Consider the following 22,353-nt stretch of genomic DNA (forward strand, 5'->3'; position numbering starts at 1 on the left):
ATGCAGCGTTCTCTATATTTGTTTTAATCTTGCACTTTAAATATGTAAAGGGGAGGGGGGAAGTAGTACACCTATTTCTTTGTGTTTGGAAGATTTAGCCTCTCGCTTGCTTCTCTCTGTGCCACCCCCACCCCCCTGCACTTGCTATAGCTTGGGTTGAGTTTACTTTGTGTGTGTGCATTGCAAATGGAACACGTTTTCTCCCACAAATCCTATATCGTTAGGAAAACTTGTATCCTGTTCAATGATGAAGGCAGCACATCCCCACCGCTCCAAGGGCCCCTGACTGATCCTTGTTGGAGGAGCTTTGATTACTGGCAGGTGAGCCAATGGAAGCACCCAAAGCCAAGACGGATTTTGCAAGAGCATCTCTATAGGCCCAGGTGTAGTTTGTGCTGACTTTCTCGGTCAGGCTCTGGAGGACCTTAACCTGTGCAGAATGTAAACAGAGAGCAAAGTCTTGCCATTGGTAACCAGCAAGTCTTGGGACCACCATACCCTTCTAATCATCACTGCAGCACCTAGAGCTCAACTCAGCTTGAATTTAAAGAACTCTGGTTAAATGTACAGAAACAGTGCTTTCTGTTCTCTTCTGTCTTCCAAGGTCCAACTAAATATTGTGTCAAAATGATTGGAAATTGCGACTCAGTTTCTTTCTGTGTTATATACAAGCAACTTAGCTGTTGCCTGTGTATGTATGAGGCTGACTTGCAAAGAGTCAAGCCATTACCTGCTCTGGCCAATTCTGTGTTCTCTAACTGGCAGTGGCTGTTCAGAGCCAAAGGGAAAAAGCTATTTCTCAGCACCAGTTGCCTGAGATGCTTCTTAGGCGGAGCTGCCAAGGATTGAACATGGGATCTTGTACGCCCAAAACCTGTGTTCTGCAACTGGGGTGTGATCCTGCGTGAGAGAGAAAATCAGCCATCTTCTGTCTGCATCCCTCCTTGCTGAGTCTGTATTCCTCTGTTTCTGCCTTTTAGCTTTCTGAACAACTGTTGCTATTCAGCCTAGGTGGACAACCTGCAGTCAGCCAAGCCCCAGGGCAGCAAGGAAAATATCACCATATCCATGTTGCTATCCATGTTGCTAAATAGAACAGGGACTGTGAATTTAGGGTATATCAGAAGAGCTGGGGAGGTGGCGATCTTTGGGACATTGTGAATGTTGGGAGGGAAGCCCCCCACTTCTGCATTTTGGGAAATGAGGCCAGGGATATGGAGTGGGAGAACGCACTGCCCTCAGGGCCAGCCCCAGATGTCCCTACTAACCACAAGCATTCTTACAAGAGGGCCCCATTGTGTTGGTTCCTGCCCTGCCCAAGAATGTTGCATTGTTCTCTTCTGGTTCCAGAAAACTCCAGCTCAGAAGTCCAGATTCAGGCCTGCTCGCTCTCCTTGATCTTTTGGTGACTTTCGATACTGTTGACCAGGGGTCAGCAAACTTTCCCATCAGAATTCCTTTTAAATAAAAGCACACAGTCTACTCATGTAAAAACACCAGGCAGGCCCCACAAATCACCCAGAGATGCATTTTAAATAAAATCACACATTCTACTCATGTAAAAACACGCTGATTTCCGGACTGTCTGCGGGCCGGATTTAGAAGGTGATTGGGCTGGATCCAGCCCCCGGGCCTTAGTTTGCCTACCCATGCTGTTGACAATTCTGGACATTTCAGGGAAGTGGGTATCGGGGGCATTGTGCTTCAGTGGCTCCACTGCTACTTCCAAGGCCATTTCCAGAAAATAGTTATGTGAGGCTATTATTTGGCACCATAGGAGTTCATTCATTCATTCTATTTGGATGCCACTTTTACACACACACACACACACACACACACACACAGAGAGAGAGAGAGAGAGAGAGAGAGAGAGAGAGACGATGCTCAAAGCAGCTTACACCACAAAAACAACTCTATAATAACATAGCAAAACAATCACAAATAAAATAACATACAAAAAACACATGTTCCCATACTAGAACTATAACAACAAATATAATAGCAAATATAACAAGGGAGCTTCTCAGTTTCACCCTCATCCTCAAAGCACCCTTCCTGTGATGTTGCTCACATCCTGAGATACTCTGTGGGGTTCCACAGGATTCCATCTTGTTCCCCATGGTATTTGACATCTATATGAAGCCCTGGAGATGCACCAGAAAGTTTGGAGTGTAGTGTCATCAATATGTTTAGCACCACTCTTTCCTCTGGGTGATCCTAGGGAGTTATTGGGAATTTACGACTGCGTGTCTCATGCGATGCTGTCCCTAGATATTAATGAGCAAAGTCACAGCATCATAGAATTGCAGAGTCGGAAGGGATCCGAGGGTCATCTAGTCCAACCCCCTGCAATGCAAGAACCTCAACTAAAGCATCCATGACAGGTGGCTAGTCCTGTGAGTGGATGCAGGTACTCAAGATTGATGACATGATTGTGCCCCTGTTGGCAAATAAAGGCAATAGAGAGTGATTTTGAGTGAGGGCGAGTTAATGTAAAAGCAAACACTTTTGTAAGGAACATTAAGGAAAGGGAGGTGGCTTTGGCAGTGTCAAGCAAAACCATGAGAAATGGTGACCAGAGTTTGGTACAGCCATTCCAGGGATTCAAGAGTTTTCTTTGGAAACCTGGGCACAGTTAAAAAAAGAAGAAGGCTTGAACAACCATTTTGCCTTCATGCAAAAGTGAATAGGTTGCAGTGACTAATTTGAATTTTCCTTCGGTAATTTGGTTTGGAAGCAGTCTCTGCAATTTTGTGATTCTCTACTGCCCTCTGTGTTTTTGGTGGTGGTTTAAATATGTTATTTTCAACAACATCTTGGCAAACAAATTCAGGTTGCTAAAGGAGCAATGGCATGTAAATCTCCCTTCGGTAGTTCATGAAATTTCCATCTTGTTTGTGGAAATAAATCATATCGGCAATTTTGACCGATGTAAGGAGCTTAGTGTTTTTCATTGCTTTTAAAATCAATTTTAGCAACTACTGTGCAGGTGGTATGGGTGGAGATGGAAGGATTAGTTTTCCAAACAACTCATTCAGCTGATTAGGAGGCTGCATCTTTAAGTTCCTGTGGCCTTATTGATGCCAGATGGGAGCAGAAAACATTTGAATTTGATATCCTGGCTGCGCCAGCTGAAAGCTGGGAATCTTTCCCTTTGTTTGGAGTGCTGGTGCCTTTTTTCTTTAAGGCAGGTAACCTCCGTGTGGCTCATTTGTATGCACCGTGTGCCATCCCAGCTCACTTCAAAGTGTAATCAAGTCATGAACTAATTATGATACCATATTCCCAAAGAATGTAAATTTAATTTCCTTTCAAACACAATGGGAATGTATTAGCCATTCCTTTATATGAAAGCTATACTGCTCAACAATAGAATGACAACACTTCAAACAGAAGTGAGTGGCTTAACTTCTGCAGGCGTGGTGACCTTTTCCCATCTCTTTTCACACTTGCACCTTGGTTTAATTGACTGGCTAACTTCTTGCTAGCATTAAGCTATTCAAATCTCCAGTTCCTAGCTTCTCGCTGGACAGAAATGGGATACATTTCTGCCTTGCGCCTCTCCTTTTATGTTTCTGCAGCCCGCTTTGCTGAACACCCCAATTCTCCAGAGGACATTGACTTTCCTGGAGTTCACAGCTTGAGCAGAACCTTTTCTTTATTAAAGAAGGGCCTTGTGGGAAGTTTCCTAGCAGGTCCTTCGCTTGCTTGAGCTAAATAGTCCACATAAGCTCCGCAGTATTAGAACATGAGAAGTAAAGTTGTTCATAAAACATTTTATTACTTTCTGTCTTTGCCGCACCTTCAGATTTTAGCTAATAAACTCCGCAGGGAAGTTGCTTGGCTCTACCCTTTTCCTCAGCCATAATTCAGGCAGGCACCCCCGTGGTCATTGTTTCTGGGCTTCCGAAAGTGCACACAGCATGTGCCAGGTGGTGTGTGATGTTTGGGACTGTCTGGTCTAGGAAAGCGATCGGAGCTTCTCGGAGCTCGTGCACCATTTAAACCCAGGTTTGCTCTATGTATTTCATGACAGCTTGCATGAAAACTCTTCCACAAATTTGGAAAAAGTAAAACTCTTAATAATGTATATTGTTGCTTGGAGGATGTGTTTGTCATTACTGGACAAGTGAACTCTTGGAGTACTAAGCCTAGACCGTTGAAAAGAGAAAAACCTTTTGCATTTGGCAGAAGCTATCACGGTGCATCAGATATTTTGGTGGGTTTGGACATGGGAGAACCAGGTTTAAATCCTTCTCTGTCCAGAAGTGTGTTGGGCATCATGTTCAATAGCCATTGGCACTAAGAAGACAACCGCAAGGAGACTAGCCAAATGTACACGAATCTCCTGAGCATCCCTAAGGTTGAAATTATGGGTAATCTGACAAGCCCCCTCCCTGTCTCCCACAATCAGAGCTTCCAAGCTAGGTCAGCTTCTCTCGCTATGAGCAACAAAAGCTTCTGGCTGTTTATTTCCACTGACTCTCCCAGCTGAAGCATGCTTAGTTACTCATATTGAGTTTGAGAATATACCCTCTGGTGAACTAGACATTTATTCCAGAGTTATGAAAGCTGCCATGATACAATGCTTTGGGAACAGATGACATCACTCTGTGTTACACCCCCTCCCCAAATAATGCAGTTATGTTTCTGTATTGCTATCTCTGTGTTGGTTACCCTACTGCACTTATCCCAGGCCATCTGCAGACTCTGCCTGATCTTTGATCATCGTTGCAGTAATGCGGCCATCTCACTTCTTTGCCGCTCGTCACTCAAGTTAAAACTCCTTATAACTGTTGGAATGTTTCTAAGCCTTCTGTGATATCACAACTACTCAATCAATGGCTAGGAAGATCTCACAAGTTAACTTCCTGCGTTTCACTTCTGCTTTTGTCAGCTTGCTTTATTTGCAGTGATTTTGGTGGGACGTAATGGAAATGCTCCTTTTCCCCTGGAAAATATACAGTAAGTTTTCTAGGGGAAGCAAAGGAGAGCAATACTGTACGGAGTAAAATGTTACATTTCTTTAAAAATACTTAAAAAAAAATCAGGGAAAATGTTGGAAGTGCAAGGTCTAATGAAATAATTCCTGCAGAAGGCCTTCTCTGCTGTATAGGATGCTTTTGTAATTTCTCTGGTGTGATGTGGAGGTGCAGAAAGCAAAGCAGCAATCAGTCCTGTTGGTTTTTCTTGTCCTAGTGGGAAGGACCCCCTAACTAAGTAACAGTGAACTCAAGGAACACAATTGTTCCTTGTGTATATGTGGGAGGTGCTCAAAAGCTGAGCAGGTAGAACGAACAGCAAGAGTTTGATAATGATGAGATTGGCTGCTTCTTATATTTTGCCATGCAACCCAGATTTAAATGAATTTTCCTGCCATTTGTCTTCAAATGCAGACATTTAACTCTTGGGCTGTATAAACGAACAGGCTTTTTCAAGAGTAAAATTCATGCCCTGCGTCCAGGCTAATATGTTCACCTACTATAAACATTACTACCGATGGTTACAGCTGGCATAAAAATTCCTTTTATATACATCATCACTGGCAAAGACTCGGGAGACCACCACAAATCATTTCAGACTTTTTTTGTGAGTGTGTGCAGCGACAAAACACACTGAACTATAAAACTGCCTGAGCTCCACGTCTGTTGGCTCAGAAAGGCAATTAGCTTTTTTAAAACCTTGCTTGTGCCATCCTTTTGTTTCAAGCCAAGCAAAGGCGTTTGGAAGGGCTCACGTTTTCGGACTGATTTCAAAGAGGTTCCCAGGTGTGCCCACTTGGATCAAATGGAAAACCCTTTTGGGGCTTCCATGCCACATTTTTGGAGGAAATAAGCCAGGAAGAGGAAACGTCCACAACAGAGGTGGGGAGTTTCTTTCAGCCACATTCTGGGGGCCACATTTTGGGCCTGGGGTCCAGCAGTGTTGGTGGGAGCAACGCATAAACTAGATGAGGCCACCTACCCATCAACACACTCCTGTGCTCACCTCTTCCACCACCCCACAACACTTAAAGGTAAAGGGACCCCTGACCATTAGGTCCAGTCGTGGCTGACTCTGGGTTTGTGGTGCTCATCTCGCTTTACTGGCCGAGGGAGCCGGCGTACAGCTTCCAGGACATGCGGCCAGCATGACTAAGCCGCTTCTGGCGAACCAGAGCAGCACATGGAAACACCGTTTACCTTCCCGCTGGAGTGGTACCTATTTATCTACTTGTACTTCGTGCTTTTGAACTGCTAGGTTGGCAGGAGCAGGGACCGAGTAACGGGAGCTCACCCCGCCGCGGGGATTCAAACCGCCGACCTTCTGATTGGCAATTCCTAGGCTCTGTGGTTTAACCCACAGCGCCACCCGCGTCCACTTAGGCTTGGATGAAAGCATCGGGGCATTTTGAAGATTATGCCAGCTTGTTTTCCCCCAGCTAGAGACCTACACAAAGATTGCTCCCTGCACAGCAACTGGGCTTGAAAACAGACCTGCTGAAGCTGACAGGGCTTTTTCCAACCCGTGTTGTTGTGGTGGTGGTGTTGATGAATGTTGCAGGGCAGGAGAAGGGAAAAGTCTAATTTTTATGGAGGGCAAGAAGGGGAGGGCCTTATTGGCCATATCTGTGTCTCTCCCCCGTCTTCCTAGACTACAAGAAGTATGGGATTTTCCCATCCGTTCCTTGCATTGTCAGACCACACAAGGGAAGCAAGTGTGCATTTGGGAAGGGGTTGAGGGTGACACCCCAAATCTAGGTAGCCATAGGTTTTTGCCACCTCCTAGCAAGCTTCTCTGCCCTTTTTGAGCATCCAGAAAGAAGCCCTCCAGCTGCAGTTGAGCGGCTCCCTTCTTTTGTAGTTACCTGCTTTGCTGGATTTCTGTATGTATGAAAGCACTGTTTGGTTCGGTGCATAGACACAAGCTAGAGGTTGCCAACCCAGGCAACTGCAGAATAAGGGAACGACGTTCCTGCTGTTTTGACAAGCTTCTCTGGCTGTGGGTATTGGACAGCCCAGGCTGGTCTTGTTGTATATCTTGTGATAAGGAGGGGCAGGAACCCAGAAGAGGTGCCGGTGCAGTGGATGTGAGCAGAACAAGGAGAGGGGCCGTTGATTACAACAACTGTAGCCCTAAAAATGCCATTTGTGTGACCATCTCAGACAACAAGTTACTTCTTGATCTCTGATTTATTCGCTTGCCTCCTGAAAACTTTGTTGAGCCAACTCTTAGCCATTTTAGGGTTGACAACAAAGCATAATAAGCTCCTAACCGATGTAGTTCTTTTCGTTGATGCTTGGCTTCCATCAGTGCCATTTTTCTAGAAAAAGAGGGGCTGGAATTCACCATGAACACCTCCCTTGTTCTCTTAGAATGTCAATAGTGCCCACCGAAGAGGTGCCAGAACTCATTTCCAGCGAGTTCTGGCTGAAAAAAAGCCCTGGCTTTCATGACTGTTTCAGTATTCGTTTATGGGGCCTCAGCTTTGACGTTAACATCAGTGATTTTATTGGGGATTGTTATGTATTTTAATGTGAGTTTTGGGGTGTGCGATGGGGGTGTTGTGAGTAACCTTGAGTTCCTTTGGAAACTGAATAGTGTGTGTGTGTCCTATTTAAAATAACAAATAGTTTATACGATGGGTAACCTCGGCCACCATTTTCAACACACACACTACTTGGATCATAGGAAAAAGTTAAAGCAAGTCCGTGCGGTTTGCGGGCTAGAAAGGGTGTGTGTGTGTGTTTGCTCCCTTACCAGTGGCATCTTGTTAAAGCCTTTATTTGGAGGACTCTGGACAGAGAGCCCTCGCCCTGTCTGTATGCATAATTAAAAGCAGAGAGGTGGGGAGGGGAAAGTGGGGGGGGGGGACGCTAAGGAAATGGTTTACCATGTTAAATGAGCAAGGGACGGAATCTCACGGTGACAGGTGAAGAGCCGATTCATCTCCTCCTGGAATTTCAATGCTGCAAGCAAGGCAGGGCGCTTTTGCTAATATCCTTGCAAATGCCACAGTTTGCTGCGTCTCTAGATCACTGTCCAAAACTTGTCGTCGGTCTCTGAAAGGCCTGCCAGGCTGCGCCTGCATATGAGCCATGGGGAGTTTGCGAAAGGCTTTGCGTTTGGGATTGTAGTCAGGCAAATTGATGACCATGCCGGCCGCTGTTGAATAAATCATCCACACTTACCTCATTTGCATCTCTGAGCTCATTCTGCCTGTTTTTATCACCACCGTCTCTGTCTCCGTCTCCGGTCTCCCTTGCTTTCTTTTGTTGAATTATGATGTCCCACCCATCCTGCACTTTGCATCCACTTTCTGCGAACCAGAGAGCAGCCAAGATGGTGGCAGAAATGTCTGAACAGTTTCTTGCCATTTACACCCCCACTGTTCAATCACATTTTCACGATAAGTTACAATAAAATTAGGGGGGGGGGGAACATGCCTTTGAATAAAAACAGCAGATTTGTAGATGCATTGTAAGTATGTAAGACCTGAGTCAGGGTGGAACAAATCAGCATAGATTAGAAGCCTGGGAGACTGAAAAGGCCTTTGCCTAGCATTGGAATAACATTAAATTACGCGCCTGGTGTGTTTGGGGGGAACATTCCAAAGTCAAGGTCCCACCACCGAAAAGGTTCTGCTAAGTATTAACCTGCTGGACCAATGGCAGAGACACCTGTAAAAGAGCTTCTGATGGCAAGTGATCCTTCACCTACCCTGGTCTTGAGCCGTGGAGGGCTTTAGCAGTCAGAACCAGCACTTTGAATTAGGCCCGGAAAGAAACCGGGAGCCAGTGTAGTTTACAAAGTGTGAATATAATATGATCTTATATATTGAATGGGAGTATGTATAGTTGAGGGAGTGCTGTCAGTAGTTGGAATTTCAGCACATTTCCCTGATGGAATTGTTTGCTCCGCACATGTGGCAGGCCAAAAAAGAGTTATTCTGGGAAGATTGGCACCCTGGCCAATTGCCTGGTCAGTATCCCATGATACAGAGTGCCACTGTGTAGGTGCCGACTTGCCTTTTAGCGTTTTGTTATGGTGACATTTGTTCACAAGGAGCGAGAACTACTCCCCCCCGCTGCCCCCGGTCCTACAGGAATTGGGTGCAAACCTAACAGAGTAGCAAAACATCTCCTGCTGGTCCCCTGCTATAACAGCAGGCACCTCTGAACACAAATAGCCTAGGATTGCCCATGACTCACATCTTGTTTTTTTTACACAAAACAATGTGTTGATGTTGATTGAAGAGTTGGCTTTCTGCTTTGCTAGCACAACTGTCCTTAAAAATGGGCTTGCTGTCTACTCTGTTGTTAATTGCTATTACTATACTTCCTGTTTTTAATTTCATCGTTTTTAAAAAAGGTAACTTTGGATCCTGGTTTTCTGGGATAAAAGCCAGTGGGGAGAACTGCCCATTCACCATTCACATTTGTAGAAACATATTGTTAAAGGTTCCGATAATTTCATTGAAAGTTAATTTAATTGCTTCACAAGAACAATTGTCTAGTTTTGTTTCTGTAATCAGGATGCTGATGATTACATCATCTTGTTTTTTTGTTTAAAGGGAATGCTTGAAAGAGTGTTCATTATTCGACCAGGCAAACACCCAACGTTGTGTGTTGGAGTCATGGAAAGATTGGGCACCAGAAACTGGTGGCTTGTGGGAGAATGAACATGTTGTGCAAAGCCCTGTAGAGGGAGGATTTGTATAAATTAAGGCAATCTCTACATGGCCCAAATTGCAAGGCAAAACTCAGTAATATTTGGCCCATGTAGCAGGGTTCTTGCATTTAGTCAGGAATCTAGATGAAAGGAGATGAATATTTTGTTTATGTAGTTGTAACTTATTCTCTCTAGACATTCTGAAAGAGTCCATCTTCTTGCTGTATGGCTCATGTATTTTGCTCTGATTTCTTACCTGGACAGCTAAATCAGATTTGCACAGAATAATGTGTTTGACTTCATTTCTCCCTCCCCCCTTCCCACTCCCTCATCCATGAGAAATGTTTTTGTCCTTAACTTGCTATCTCACCTCTGCAGCAGCAATACAGAGAGTGCCAGGAACTTTTGAGCCTTTATCAGAAGTATCTCTCGGAGCAGCAAGAAAAGCTCACATACTCTCTTTCGGAGCTTGAGGCTGCCAAGCAGAAGGAGCAGCAGGTAAGTGCCTCATCCCTTCCACCAGCATTGTTTCCTTTTTGTATGGTTGCTATTCGTCATCCTATTGAAATGGCACCTGCAGCCATGGGGCTCCAGGAGCAAAAGTTGGAGCATTTAAACCTGCTGTGCTTCCCTAAAGATGGCGAGTCCTCCAGGCACCCTTCCCTTCCCTTCTCGTGGGGCCTAGAGGTGAGAAACCCCTGCTTAAAGCCATCTCTGGATCAGCAGCCCAGTGAAACCATTGATCATAGCTCGATGTGTGCTTTGCTTTCCAACACAACAAGTACGTTTCATTTTTCCTCCCCGCCTTCTTCCTGGAACCAAGCCCAATAAGAGAGCATATCATATAAAACAATGGAGAAAACATAAAAAAAACCACAACAATAGATTAGAACAGAAGATGAAAGAGCAGTGATCCAGCAACTATAAAGCAGCAGTCCAACTATTGGAGGGTGTGGTGAGGACAGGGAGGGACCACCTTCCATAAAGGCCACTGACCAGGGTAACATATCCCAGCTCCTCCAGAAATGCCACATAGAACAGAGGAGGTACTGGTGACTGTCAGGCAGAAAGAGAAAGAAAGAAAGAAAGAAAGAAAGAAAGAAAGAAAGAAAGAAAGAAAAAGAAATCTGGCTTTTCCTATTGAACTAGGACCTATGGACTGCTCCCCACCCCCCGTGGCGTAGAACTTCTGCCAAGTTCAAGGGCCGCCAGCCTTTTGGGGCCAGTGGGGCACATTTGCAGCCCTAGCTCCTGAAGGCAGATGGCAGCCCCTGCAGGGGGCAGGGTACTGAACCAGCAAAAAGTACTGGAGCTGGTTATAAGCTCTGGACCTGAGCAATTTAAGTCCAGTTACAAACTAAGAGCACAGCAACGAAGGAGGGAGGAATCCCATTCTCCCGGGAATGAACCTACCCAGATATTCCCTCTAAGCCTCCTGACAGATAGTCTCCATCAGTTTGATTGTCACACCCTCCTTGAAAGACCTGGCTGGACTGTTTGCCCTTCTGATACTCTGTTGGCTGTCCTTCTCCTCTCCTCAAAAGGCAGCTGGGCTTCAGGGCTCTCTTTAGTTGTCCTCCTCCTTCTCACCACTGCAGTGAATGGGAAGGACCTTTTATACAAGAACCAACACCCCTTCATCCCAGCTCTCTTTCTGTTGGATGCTTGCTGCCCTACCCGCTTTTTAAGATAAAGCAGCTGCTGCGGGAAAGCCTAGTACGTCCTCTATGTGAGCTGTAGTCGAGCCAGCAGGAGCCCCCAACACCTCTTGGAGTTTGGGGAGCACCATTCTCTAGACTAGTGTGGAGGTGGAACCAGCCAGGGGGCAGTTACAGTAACTACCGTATTTTTCGCCCTATAGGACGCACCGTCCCATAAGGTGCACCTAGTTTTTTTGGGGGGAAATAAAGGGGAAAAAATTATTCCCCCCCCCAGGCGCGGGGCTGCGGCGGGGGAGGCCCGAGCTTCCCCCGACCTCAGCCCCCAAACAGGCAGCTCTCTGCAAGCCGTGGGAGCCCAGCGCTGGCTCCCGCTGCTTGCTGAGAGGTCCGCGAAGCCTGGGCGTGCTGATCTCAGCGTGCGCAGGCTTCGGCATGCAGGCAACTCTCCGCAAGCAGCGGGAGCGCTCCCGCTGCTTGCGGAGAGGTCCGCGAAGCCTGGAGAGCGAGAGGGGTCGTTGCGCACCGACCCCTCTTGCTCTCCAGGCTTCAGCGAAAGCCTGCATTCGCCCCATAGGACGCACACACATTTCCCCTTCATTTTTGGAGGGGAAAAAGTGCGTCCTATAGGGCGAAAAATACAGTACCTGCCATTAAACATGGGACAGACTTTGCATGGTGCCTAAAAGATAGTAAAAAACAACAACATGTCAGGTGCCTACATCCAGAACGGAAGTTCTGCAATTTGGGTGTCACTTCAGACAAGGGTCTTAGTCTTTGTTCTCCCACAACCTTATGGAGGCATACAGAGGAGATTTACTGTGATGTGAACATCATATAAAAATATACTTTTAAATGTCCCCCCCCCCACTTTGGGAGAAGAATGGCATAAGGTGAGTTTAGTCAAAGTGTATGGTCTTACTCTCGCAGTAGTTGTTTCCCTGAATAAAACAAAGCTAAAGCTTTTGGAGCATCGACTGTACTTAAGTCAGAATTTCAATTTCAAAAGGCCCTGTGGCACTTCAGAGTCTCGTGCAAGAGTTTTCTCTGTTGTTTCAGAAGAACAGTAATCTTAGGACCTCAGGGGCATGCATGTGTGAATCAACCCATGTTCTTTGCAGCAGCCCGAAGACTGCAAGTGCTGTGGTACCTTGGGGGTGTTTGTCTCACTGGTATTGCTTTATGACCTGATTTCATTGGATCCATGAATGAGTGGACAGGTGGCCTTTTAACACTGAAGAATACAGCTGTGACCTTCTGCAATACTTTGGCGAATGGCAGACTTTGAAAAGGTAGAGGCTGCTATCAGTCCTTGTTCGGTCTCTCTTCCCAGATTTGCTACACTGCCCAATTCCTTCCTTCTTCCACATTCTCCCAGCTTCCAAATGCAGTGGATAATCTCAGTTCTAAGAGAGAATAAACGAACACAGAGAGCACTAGGTTTATGTGGCATATGAACATAGGAAGCGGCCTTATTCCTCTAGCTCAGTATTATCTACAGTGATATATTTCTGCAGTTTCTGGATATGATTCTTCTTTGTAACTTGACCAGAATTGTCTGCTTTCTCATCCTGTTCTTGGTGCTGTTATTTCCCCAAAAACTTTCTTTTCTGTGTCTACATACCACTCTGGTCTGCCAGGGACACCAGGCTTGTGGCCAGCTGGGTTTTCATGGCGCAGATTCATCTAATAGCTCAGTACCATGTTGCCATCCTTAATGGATCCATGAATGTCAAATTCTTCTTTTAAAGCCATCTGAGTGATGATGAAAACAGTTCCTGATATTGTTAAGAGGCACTGACATTGAGAAAAAAACTTTGCAGGAACCCTGCATCCCCGTCCAAACTGTGAATCCAGCGAGCTCTTGGTTCAGCTCCGCTGGGTCGTCTCTGGGATGCGGAAGAACCTTTTCTCGGAGGGTGGAGTCCCAGCGGCCCTCGGCTGACAGCCTGGCGTTCCATTCTGAGCATCTGTCTTGGCAAGAGCCCCACAAACTTACTGGGGAAAATGGTGCCGTGATGATTTAAGACGGAGCCCTCGTGGAGTCAATAATCAGTAGCTGGAACGTGGCGCTTCCTTTTTTGTGTGTGAGATAAAGTTAATTCCATTTGAAAAGATACTTAAGGTGACATGAATTGAATTATTCAAACCGGCTTTCTCAGCATTAACTCTAGGTTAATATCTCATGATGCCTCTGGTTTCATTATAGGAGTTTTAAGTACATAACTTTTTATAATAAATTCAATACTGAGGAGCTGGGCTGAAATTGGTTTACTTTCTAGCGAGCCATAAAAAAGCAGCATTAATTGTAAAGTGAATATTGAAGTGGTCACTGAAGTTGACTCAGACAGATGCAGAGATAGCCCTTGTGATGAGATATGTGGAGCAATAAGTTTCTGCCCTGACATTAATAGAAAATACCATCTATATTAAAATGTAGTTAAATCGCTTTCATCAAGAAAGATTTTAGACAGTCTCTCAGCTACTCCCAAATGCACTTTCTTTGCTGCTTTTCATGAAGCTTTACTTGGATGTAAAGAAAATTGCCCTTGTTCTAGGTAATCAGCTCTGACCTAATTATACAGTCCTTGCTTCGCTGCCATCTCAAACAGTGGAAAGAATCCAATTTATTTTGGCGAGAAATTGTGGAAATGCTTTGCAACTTAGAGGACCTGTGCTTCATTGCTCCATTGCCGAATGAACCTCTGCACGGGGGCTGTTTTGAACCTCTCCCGTGGCAGAAAGGGCAAAATTATTTGCCAGGCCACCCCTTTTTCATATTAATCCATTTGTTTGTGAGCACAGCTGGCGGCACTTTGGTTTCTTACTTTTAATGTTCACTACATCTGCAAATCCCTTGTCTTTTGGGTTTGTTGGCAATTGTTCGTGGCTGAACTGGAAACAGGAAAAGCTAGCAGAGCGGTTCTGCACTCTCCAAAATGTAGTAGGTTTATTTTTTAATCATGGACTAGTGCTCTTGAAGGATGCAGGAGTTGGCAAGAGGCTTGGGAGGAGCCTTTCTCCATGGGACTTTATAGGGGTGCAAAGGCCAGAGCTCGAAGAGAACAAGCTGCCCCAGGAACATAGGAGGCTGCCTTTTGCTGAGTTAGACTACTGACCCATCTAGCTCAGTATTGTCTGGAACAGGCATGGCCAAACTTGGCCCTCCAGCTGTTTTGGGACTACAACTCCTATCATCCCTAGCTAACAGGACCAGTGGTCAGGGATGACCTAACCTGGGGAGAAAACAGCAAAGACCTGATGAAGAGAGCACAGCAGAGGTTATATTTTCTGAGAAAAACAATCTCTCAAAGGACCTGTTGATAGCATTTTACCATTGTACTGTGGAGAGTGTATTAACTTCTGGTCTGTGTGTGTGGTTTGGGAGATGCACGGCCAGGGAAAAAACAATGCTGTCCAGGGTTGTAAAGACTGCAGAGAGAATAATTGGGTGCACTCTTCCCACCTTAGATCAAATCTATGCTGTCAGGTGCCATAAGAAAGCTGCAGAGATAGCGCAGGATGGTACATACCCCGGAAATGATCTCTTTCTGCCTTCTGGAAGAAGGTATAGGGTTATAAAGACCAGGACTAGCCGCCTGAGAAACAGTTTCTACGCAAATGCAATTCTGGTTCTAAACGCAGCATAAGGAGTCTCTATAGTATATTGTATTTTAAAATGGGGTTTCAGAGTTTTTAGGGGTTTTTGAATGTTTTATGTAGATTTTCAGTTTCATTGTTCTGTATGGGATAGTGGCAATAAAGATATCATATGTCGTATGATGGGAATTGTAGTCCCAAAACAAGGGCCAAGTTTGGGGGTGCCTGGTCTGGAAGGTTTCAGGAAGGGAGTCTGTCCCATCCCTATCTGAAGGCACCAAGGATTGGATCTGGATCTGGGACCTTCTGTACTCAAAGCAGATGGTCTATTGCTGTACAGTGGCCCTTCATTCCAAATGGAAAGGATAAACATATGAGGAGCGTACAAGGAGTGCTGGATGGAGCTGGCTATGTTTAGCATGGAAAAGAGGAGACAGAGGAGATTTGATAGCCATCTTCAAATATCTTATGGGCTGTCACATGGAAGAGGGAACATGCTTGTTTTCTCTTGCTCTTGAGGGTAGGACTTGAACCAGTGGCTTCAAGTTACAAGAAAGGAGATTCCGACTAAACATACAGAAAACCTTTCTGATAGTAAGAGCTGTTCGACAGTGGAACAGACTCCCACAAGAGGTGGTGGAGTCTTCTTCCTGGAGGCTTTAAAGCAGAGGCTGGATGGCCATCTGTCAGGGATGCTTTAGCTGAGATACCTGCATCGAAAGGGGTTGGACTTGATGACTCTAAGATTCTATGAAAACTGGAAGTCACCACCAGACAGGAGGGTTCCTGGAGACCACAGAGCTCTTGAATCCCAGATGTGATTGTTTTTGGATGTTTGGTTTTAATCAAACCTGAGAAACCAGCTTTTGCCAAGATATCAATCAGTATCAGCTTTCTTCCAAACTACCTTGAGGAGTGAACCTCCCCCCGCCTCATCCAGACCCTAAACAGCACCGAACAATCCTTCAAATATAATTTAGTCCTTGGGGTACTTGTTTTGAACAGCTGCTTTGCAAAATTGCACGTTTTGTTGCATACGTGGATGGGTGCCTCAATCCATTTCAAGTTTCATCCTGAGATCAGAGGGTAATAGCAAATGGGGCTATTTCACTGGAGAGGATCCTGTATAAAAGGGACACTCAACCACCTGATCGAGATTTGCCAGCCCAGCTGGGCTCTGAGAGGAGTATTTCTATATGTACATTGCAGGCATCCTGTTATCTATCTATCCAACTAATAAGCAGAAGCCGTATATGAGATTTCCAGGTTTTGTGACTGTTGTAAAGCTGACTGTCACCATTCCTTTTGTGAGCATCCGTCTTTATGTCTGCTAAATGGGTGTGAGTGTGTGATACTCTTTTCTTTGTAAAGTTCTTTAGCTTAGTGGTAAAAAGTTGCTAAAAATGGAGTGAGTCCAAATCTTTTCATGTGCTCTTTGTTCTGCTCTTCCATTAAAGACACCTGCTTCTGATTATGGTCAGAGGCAGATGTTGGACTCTATAGAAAGGTGACCCCATCCCCACTGTGGACTGCCCTCACCCCCAAATTTTGAATTTCCATGTGATTTTGCTTAAGGTTCTGCTGTGTTTAATTGTGACTTTCAGATTCTGTTTTGAGTGAAGCTGGGTGAATAACTGGAATATGTGTGTGTGTGTGTGTGTGTGTGTGAAGTGTTGTTGGGTTTTCCCCATATACAGTACATAAAATCCATAACAGGATAGCCTTTAAATTTTCTGTGACTTTCTTTCTTTAAATATGTTATTATCTTTCTTATTGTAAATATTGTGTCAGTATACATGCTGATTGCAGCAAAACAAAAGATAGGCCTGTGTCGCAAAGAACAGAGTCTACATTAGGCAACAGGAGAGGAACGAAGGCAACGTTACCAAGGGATAAATGCAAGTAAAAGCAGTAATACATGTTAAGTTGGTTTCACTTGTGAATGGAGGCTGAGATCCCAATAGTGGTTTGTTGTTTTTTTGCATCAAGACTCCTTGTTCATACTTGAAGCTCCCACCATACTGCCTGCTATTTAAGTAGCCGCTAACCAACTCTTGACCAGTGGTATATGAGGCAACAGAGCTTGTTAAAAACGTAAGGCAACGGTATGGATTACCATTTAGCCAATTTGTATTTATCATAGTTTGTCTGTTTTGCAGCTGCATCCTCAAACTCCAGTTAATAAGCTTCTGACATCTTACTTCCATCATTGCTGTCTCGGTAGTGTTGTATTTCCATGGCTTTAATAACTCAATGTAGACTGAAAGGATAATACTGAAGGAATTGACTGAGCTAATTAGACCCTGATTTGTCTTGCTGTCCACAGCATGACACATATTCTTGACATAAATAGGATAAGGCAGTCTGGTTATCCTTTACCATTAGCCACCTGCAAATAGTTCTCTGGCACGCAGACCCAGGGAAGGGGAAGTATACCAGGGGATTGCCAACTGATCCCAATTCCAAATATGGCAGGGTCTTGGATCTCTCTGTGTGTAAATCAGATCCTGGCCATTGGCAGTCTTTCTGCCACTTGAACACTCTGTCCTTGGAAGTAAGCAAGTCACACTAATTACCCTGGAAAAATCTTTCTTTTGAAAGTCTTTTCAATATTTCCAGTACCAATTCAGACTGAGAAAGTTCAATAGAATGAAGAAGGTCTTCAGTACGCCAATGGAGATGGTGCCTGTCTGATCTTCAAGGGAAGGGAATTCAAAAGGGAAGGTGGCATAACACAAAATGCCCAATGTTCCACATTGTGTGGAACAGACCTCTTGATAAGACGGTATCTGAAGTAAGCCCTCGCCTGCAGAGCACAGTGACCAACTGGATGCATAAGAGGTGACATGATCTTTCAGGTATCCTGGTCCCAAGCTGTGTAGGAATTTATGCGGCTTGAATTTAGCCCGGTAGCTCATTGGCAGCTACTGTAATTCTTTCAACAGTGGAGTAACGCGTTGGCGATATTCTGTCCCAGTGAACTGTTGAGCTTCCACATTTTGCACCAGCTGCAGCTTCTGGGCCAACCTCAGCGGCAGCCCCACATAGAGCATGTTGCAGTAATCCTGCCTGGAGGTTACCAGTGCATGGTCTACAGTGATCAGACTATCCTAGGCCAGAAATGGCTGCAGTTGTTTTAGCAGATGAAGCTGGTAGAAGGCACACCAATCCACTAAGGTCTCCTGGGCCTCTAGTGACAGAGATGGATCCAGGAGCACTTTCAGACTATGAACCTGCTGTTTTAGGGGTGCACGACCCCATCCAAAGCAGGCAGTTGACCAATATCCCAGACTTAGGAACTACCCCCCACAGTGCCTCCATCTTGCCAACCCACCACCAGTCCCAAGCACTTGTCCAGGTCTTGAAGACTCTCCTGATTCAGATGTTATAGAAGTATGTATCCTCAACATACTGATGGCATCTTATCCCGAATTTCCTAATGACTTCACTTAATGGCTTTGTATAAATGTTGAAAAGCACATGGAACCGGTTGATGCCCTGTGGCATCCCCATAGCACATTGCTGGGGTCCAAAAGACAATCACCCAATGTTGTTCTCTGAAACTAACCCTGGAGATAGGATCAGAACCACTGTAAAACAGTACTTCCGTTACCCATCCCACTAAGTTGGCTCAGAAGGAGACCACGGTTAACGGCATCGAAAAGCTGCTGAGAGATCAAGTAAGAATAGCATCTCCATACTTTCCCTTGTCCTTCTCCTAATAAAGGTCAACCATCAGAGCAGCCAAGACTGATTCAGTCCCATAACTAGGCCTGAACACAGATTGACATGGGCTTCACCCAAGAGTACCTGCAGTTGTTATGCCGTGGTGTCTTCCAATTCCAGTACAGTGGTATATCTGGTTGCGAATGGGAACCGTTCCGGAGGCCCCTTTGCAACATGAAAAGAGTGCAACCCGCAGTGGCGCGTCTGGGCACGCGCGGGTTGCAACTCACCACTTCTGCGCATGCGCGGGTTGCAATTCACCACTTCTGCGCATGCGCGTGATGTCATTTTGCGCTTCTGCGCATGCGCGAGCGGCAAAACCCGGAAGTAACCCTTTCTGGTACTTCCGGGTCGCCGCAGGACGTAACCTGAAAGAACGTAACATGAAGCGGACGTAACATAAGGTATGACTGTAGTCTTATCTGCCCTCTGATGCTTTTTAAGTGAGCTTTCGTTATCTGAGGAGCACTTGTGAGGAAACAGTGGTCCTCCAGATGTTCAGTGCTCTGGGATGATGGGAGTTCTTGTTCAGCAACATCTAGAGGACCACAGGTTTTCCTCTCCAGCTTTAGGGTCTCAAGACAAGCTCCATATGTCCGATCTGCAAGGTCTTCCTTGAGGGCTTCCCCTGGGCATCTGGTTAGTCACTTTGAAAACAGGACGCTTGTCTGGATTGGGCCACTGGCGTGATCCAGCAGGGCTGTTCTTACATTCTTATTCTGTTCTTCTGAGGACCTTCCCTTCACCTCTGCTCACTCATGCCAAAATAAATTATTATAATGCATTGGAACTGAAAGAACAGGAAGAGCAGCCTCCACAACCAGCCTCTGATTTGTTCTTAAAGTGTAGGAATTTCCATTTCAGTCTCTTCCTAACGACACATCACAGAACGGAATCTACAATGTTAGTCTCTATTTTCTAACCTGTAGGAATTTGCCTAACACTTAAACGTTGCAGAGCAATCAAGTCTGATAGCAGCAGGCTAAATATCAGTTTCTGAAAATAAATTTTATACGAACGTATTCTCCAGACAATTTGACTTTTAAATGTTTTAAAAGTGACATCTTTATGCAAGCGAACACTGGCTGAGGCAATAGCTACAAAACCTGGACACTTCCCCCGCATCCTTGTGCTTTTCACAATAACCTGTTAAAAGCACAGCTGGCTACAATGCAGCCTTTTACTGTTTTCCCTTGGAATAATTTACTGCTCTTCTGACCTATAAACAGATAGCCATTACTGTGACTTAGCACCACAAAACATTCTGGACACATGCTTGGAGGTGATGCGTGCTTTTAAATATTGCATGTGTGAAAGCTTTTATAACCAGGTCTTTGTGAAATGGAAACATTACATTTCCTTAAGCAATGTTGCGTACCTTTAAGCACCAAGCAAAAACATTCTTCTTGTCCCAGGCCTTTGACCAATTAAACAATCTATTGCCTTTTAAACTTTTTTTAGGGGGTGTATTGTTTTTGTTTGTTACTATGATATGTATTTTTGTGTAGTATAATAATAATAATAATAATAATAATAATAATAATTGTTATTGTTATTATTGTTATTATTATTATTTTGAGCAGGTGATTTGTTGCCGCAAGGTTTCCATGCTAGTCTTTCCCACTGAATGAAGAACCACCCAATTTTGGCTTTTATTGAGGGTTGATTAAACTTAGAATCTCAGTGCTTGATGTTTTGGTTGATCTCAGTGGCTGACCCATTTTTCATCCAAACCCCACTCAAAAAAACAACAACCAAAAAACAAAAAAGCATGCAGTGAGGTTGAAGAATACGCATTCGCTGCTGAAGGTTTCTGCTTCATCCATTGTCGTTACTGTGGGACTGTGGTAATGGGAACCACCTGTCTGTTATGTGGTTCATTGCGCCCCATCTACCCTTTAAAACAGCTTTTCTCAACCTGTGGGTCCCCAGACGTTGTTGAACTACAACTCCCATCACCCCTAGGTAGCAAGGCCAGAGCTCAGGGACAATGGGAGTTGTAGTCCAACAACATCTGGGGACCCACAGGTTGAGAACCGCTGCTTTAAAAGCTTATTGAGAGGCCTGGATAGAATTGAATTATGTGTCGCAGAGGCCAGGTTTTCTGCAGAGAAGCTATGTGCAAATAAAAAATGAATAGAGGACGTGCCCTCCTCCAATCCAAGCTGGGACTGTTTCAGGGAGAGGTGGCCTTAACCTTTGTCCTCCCCATCTTCATCCTAATGGCGCCATGTTGCCTCCTTTTTGAATTTGGTCCCCTATCTCACTGAACTTGGGAAGGTAGAAATGGCATGTAGAGTAGACTTCTCGGGAGGCTGTTCATAGAATCATAGAATCATAGAGTTGGAAGAGACCACAAGGGCCATCGAGTCCAACCCCCTGCCAAGCAGGAAACACCATCAGAGCACTCCTGACATATGGTTGTCAAGCCTCTGCTTAAAGACCTCCAAAGAAGGAGACTCCACCACACTCCTTGGCAGCAAATTCCACTGTCGAACAGCTCTTACTGTCAGGAAGTTCTTCCTAATGTTTAGGTGGAATCTTCTTTCTTGCAGTTTGGATCCATTGCTCCTTGTCCGCTTCTCTGGAGCAGCAGAAAACAACCTTTCTCCCTCCTCTATGTGACATCCTTTTATATATTTGAACATGGCTATCATATCACCCCTTCACCTCCTCTTCTCCAGGCTAAACATGCCCAGCTCCCTTAGCTGTTCCTCATAAGGCATCGTTTCCAGGCCTTTGACCATTTTGGTTGCCCTCCTCTGGGCACGTTCCAGTTTGTCAGTGTCCTTCTTGAACTGTGGTGCCCAGAACTGGACACAGTACTCCAGGTGAGGTCTGACCAGAGCAGAATACAGTGGCACTATTACTTCCCTTGATCTAGATGCTATACTCCTATTGATGCAGCCCAGAATTGCATTGGCTTTTTTAGCTGCCGCGTCACACTGTTGGCTCATGGACAAGTTCATTGCTTGTCCTGCTAGTTCGAGGAGGACTGTGCTTCTCCCACAAGCAGAGAGAGTCTTCCTTGCTTTCTGTTTCCAAAGCACCAGCTCTCGGAGGAATGAAAGGAGAATCTATTTCAGCCCCATTCATTGGTGCTGAGCATGTGCTGGCAGCACCCACTGAAGGGAGAAGGGAATAAATGGCTGGTAAAAGGAGATGGGCGTACAGAGGACTGTCCTCAGAAACCTGAATCATTTTGAAGATAATTGATGCAATTGTAGATGAGAGAGCAAATCCCAGGGTGTATTTCTTTTCTGGACTCCATTAGGAAAGGAAATTGGACGCTGTGCTGCTTGTAATCCCTTAGCAGTAGGTTCTTCAGTTTCAATCTCTTTTAGAATGAGAAGGAACACGTCCAGTCACCTATTCCAATCATCTGACATGATAGAATTCCTTGCTACAAGTTAGGGAAATGGTTGCTGGCTTAGATGGCGCCCAAAGGGAATTACACAAATTCCTGGAGGAAAGGTCTATCAGTGGCTATTAGCCCACAGTGCCTAATAGCAACCTCCAGGTTCAGACAGTGTTTCTCTGAATATCAGGTTCTGGGGAACAAGCGACTTGAGGATGCCGGGAGGGGGAGGTCTGTTGTCTTCATAGCAGAAGTTAAGTATCTGGTCTCTGTCGAAAACAGATGGCTGGATTAGATGAGATCTCCTCTTAGGCTCTTAAGGCTGGAGTTCATGTGCTCAGGACATTGGATACCTATCCT

General features: G+C 45.1%; 1 protein-coding gene across 8 annotated transcripts in view; it reads left to right on the top strand.

Moving 5' to 3' along the window:
• KIAA1328 overlaps positions 1–22,353 on the top strand; it is a 224,608-nt gene that overhangs the window by 94,578 nt on the left and 107,677 nt on the right. For 7 of the 8 annotated variants that reach the window (XM_083575685.1, XM_083575683.1, XM_083575680.1 and 4 more), the window contains one exon: positions 10,022–10,149. In XM_083575685.1, the coding sequence (XP_083431811.1) occupies positions 10,022–10,149 (128 nt within the window). The remainder of the gene's footprint in view (positions 1–10,021; positions 10,150–22,353) is intronic. The other variant, XM_083575687.1, reaches the window with a different exon arrangement.

This window comes from Podarcis filfolensis, assembly GCF_964270895.1.
Source record: "Podarcis filfolensis genome assembly, chromosome: 11".
Taxonomy (NCBI): Eukaryota; Metazoa; Chordata; class Lepidosauria; order Squamata; family Lacertidae; genus Podarcis; species Podarcis filfolensis.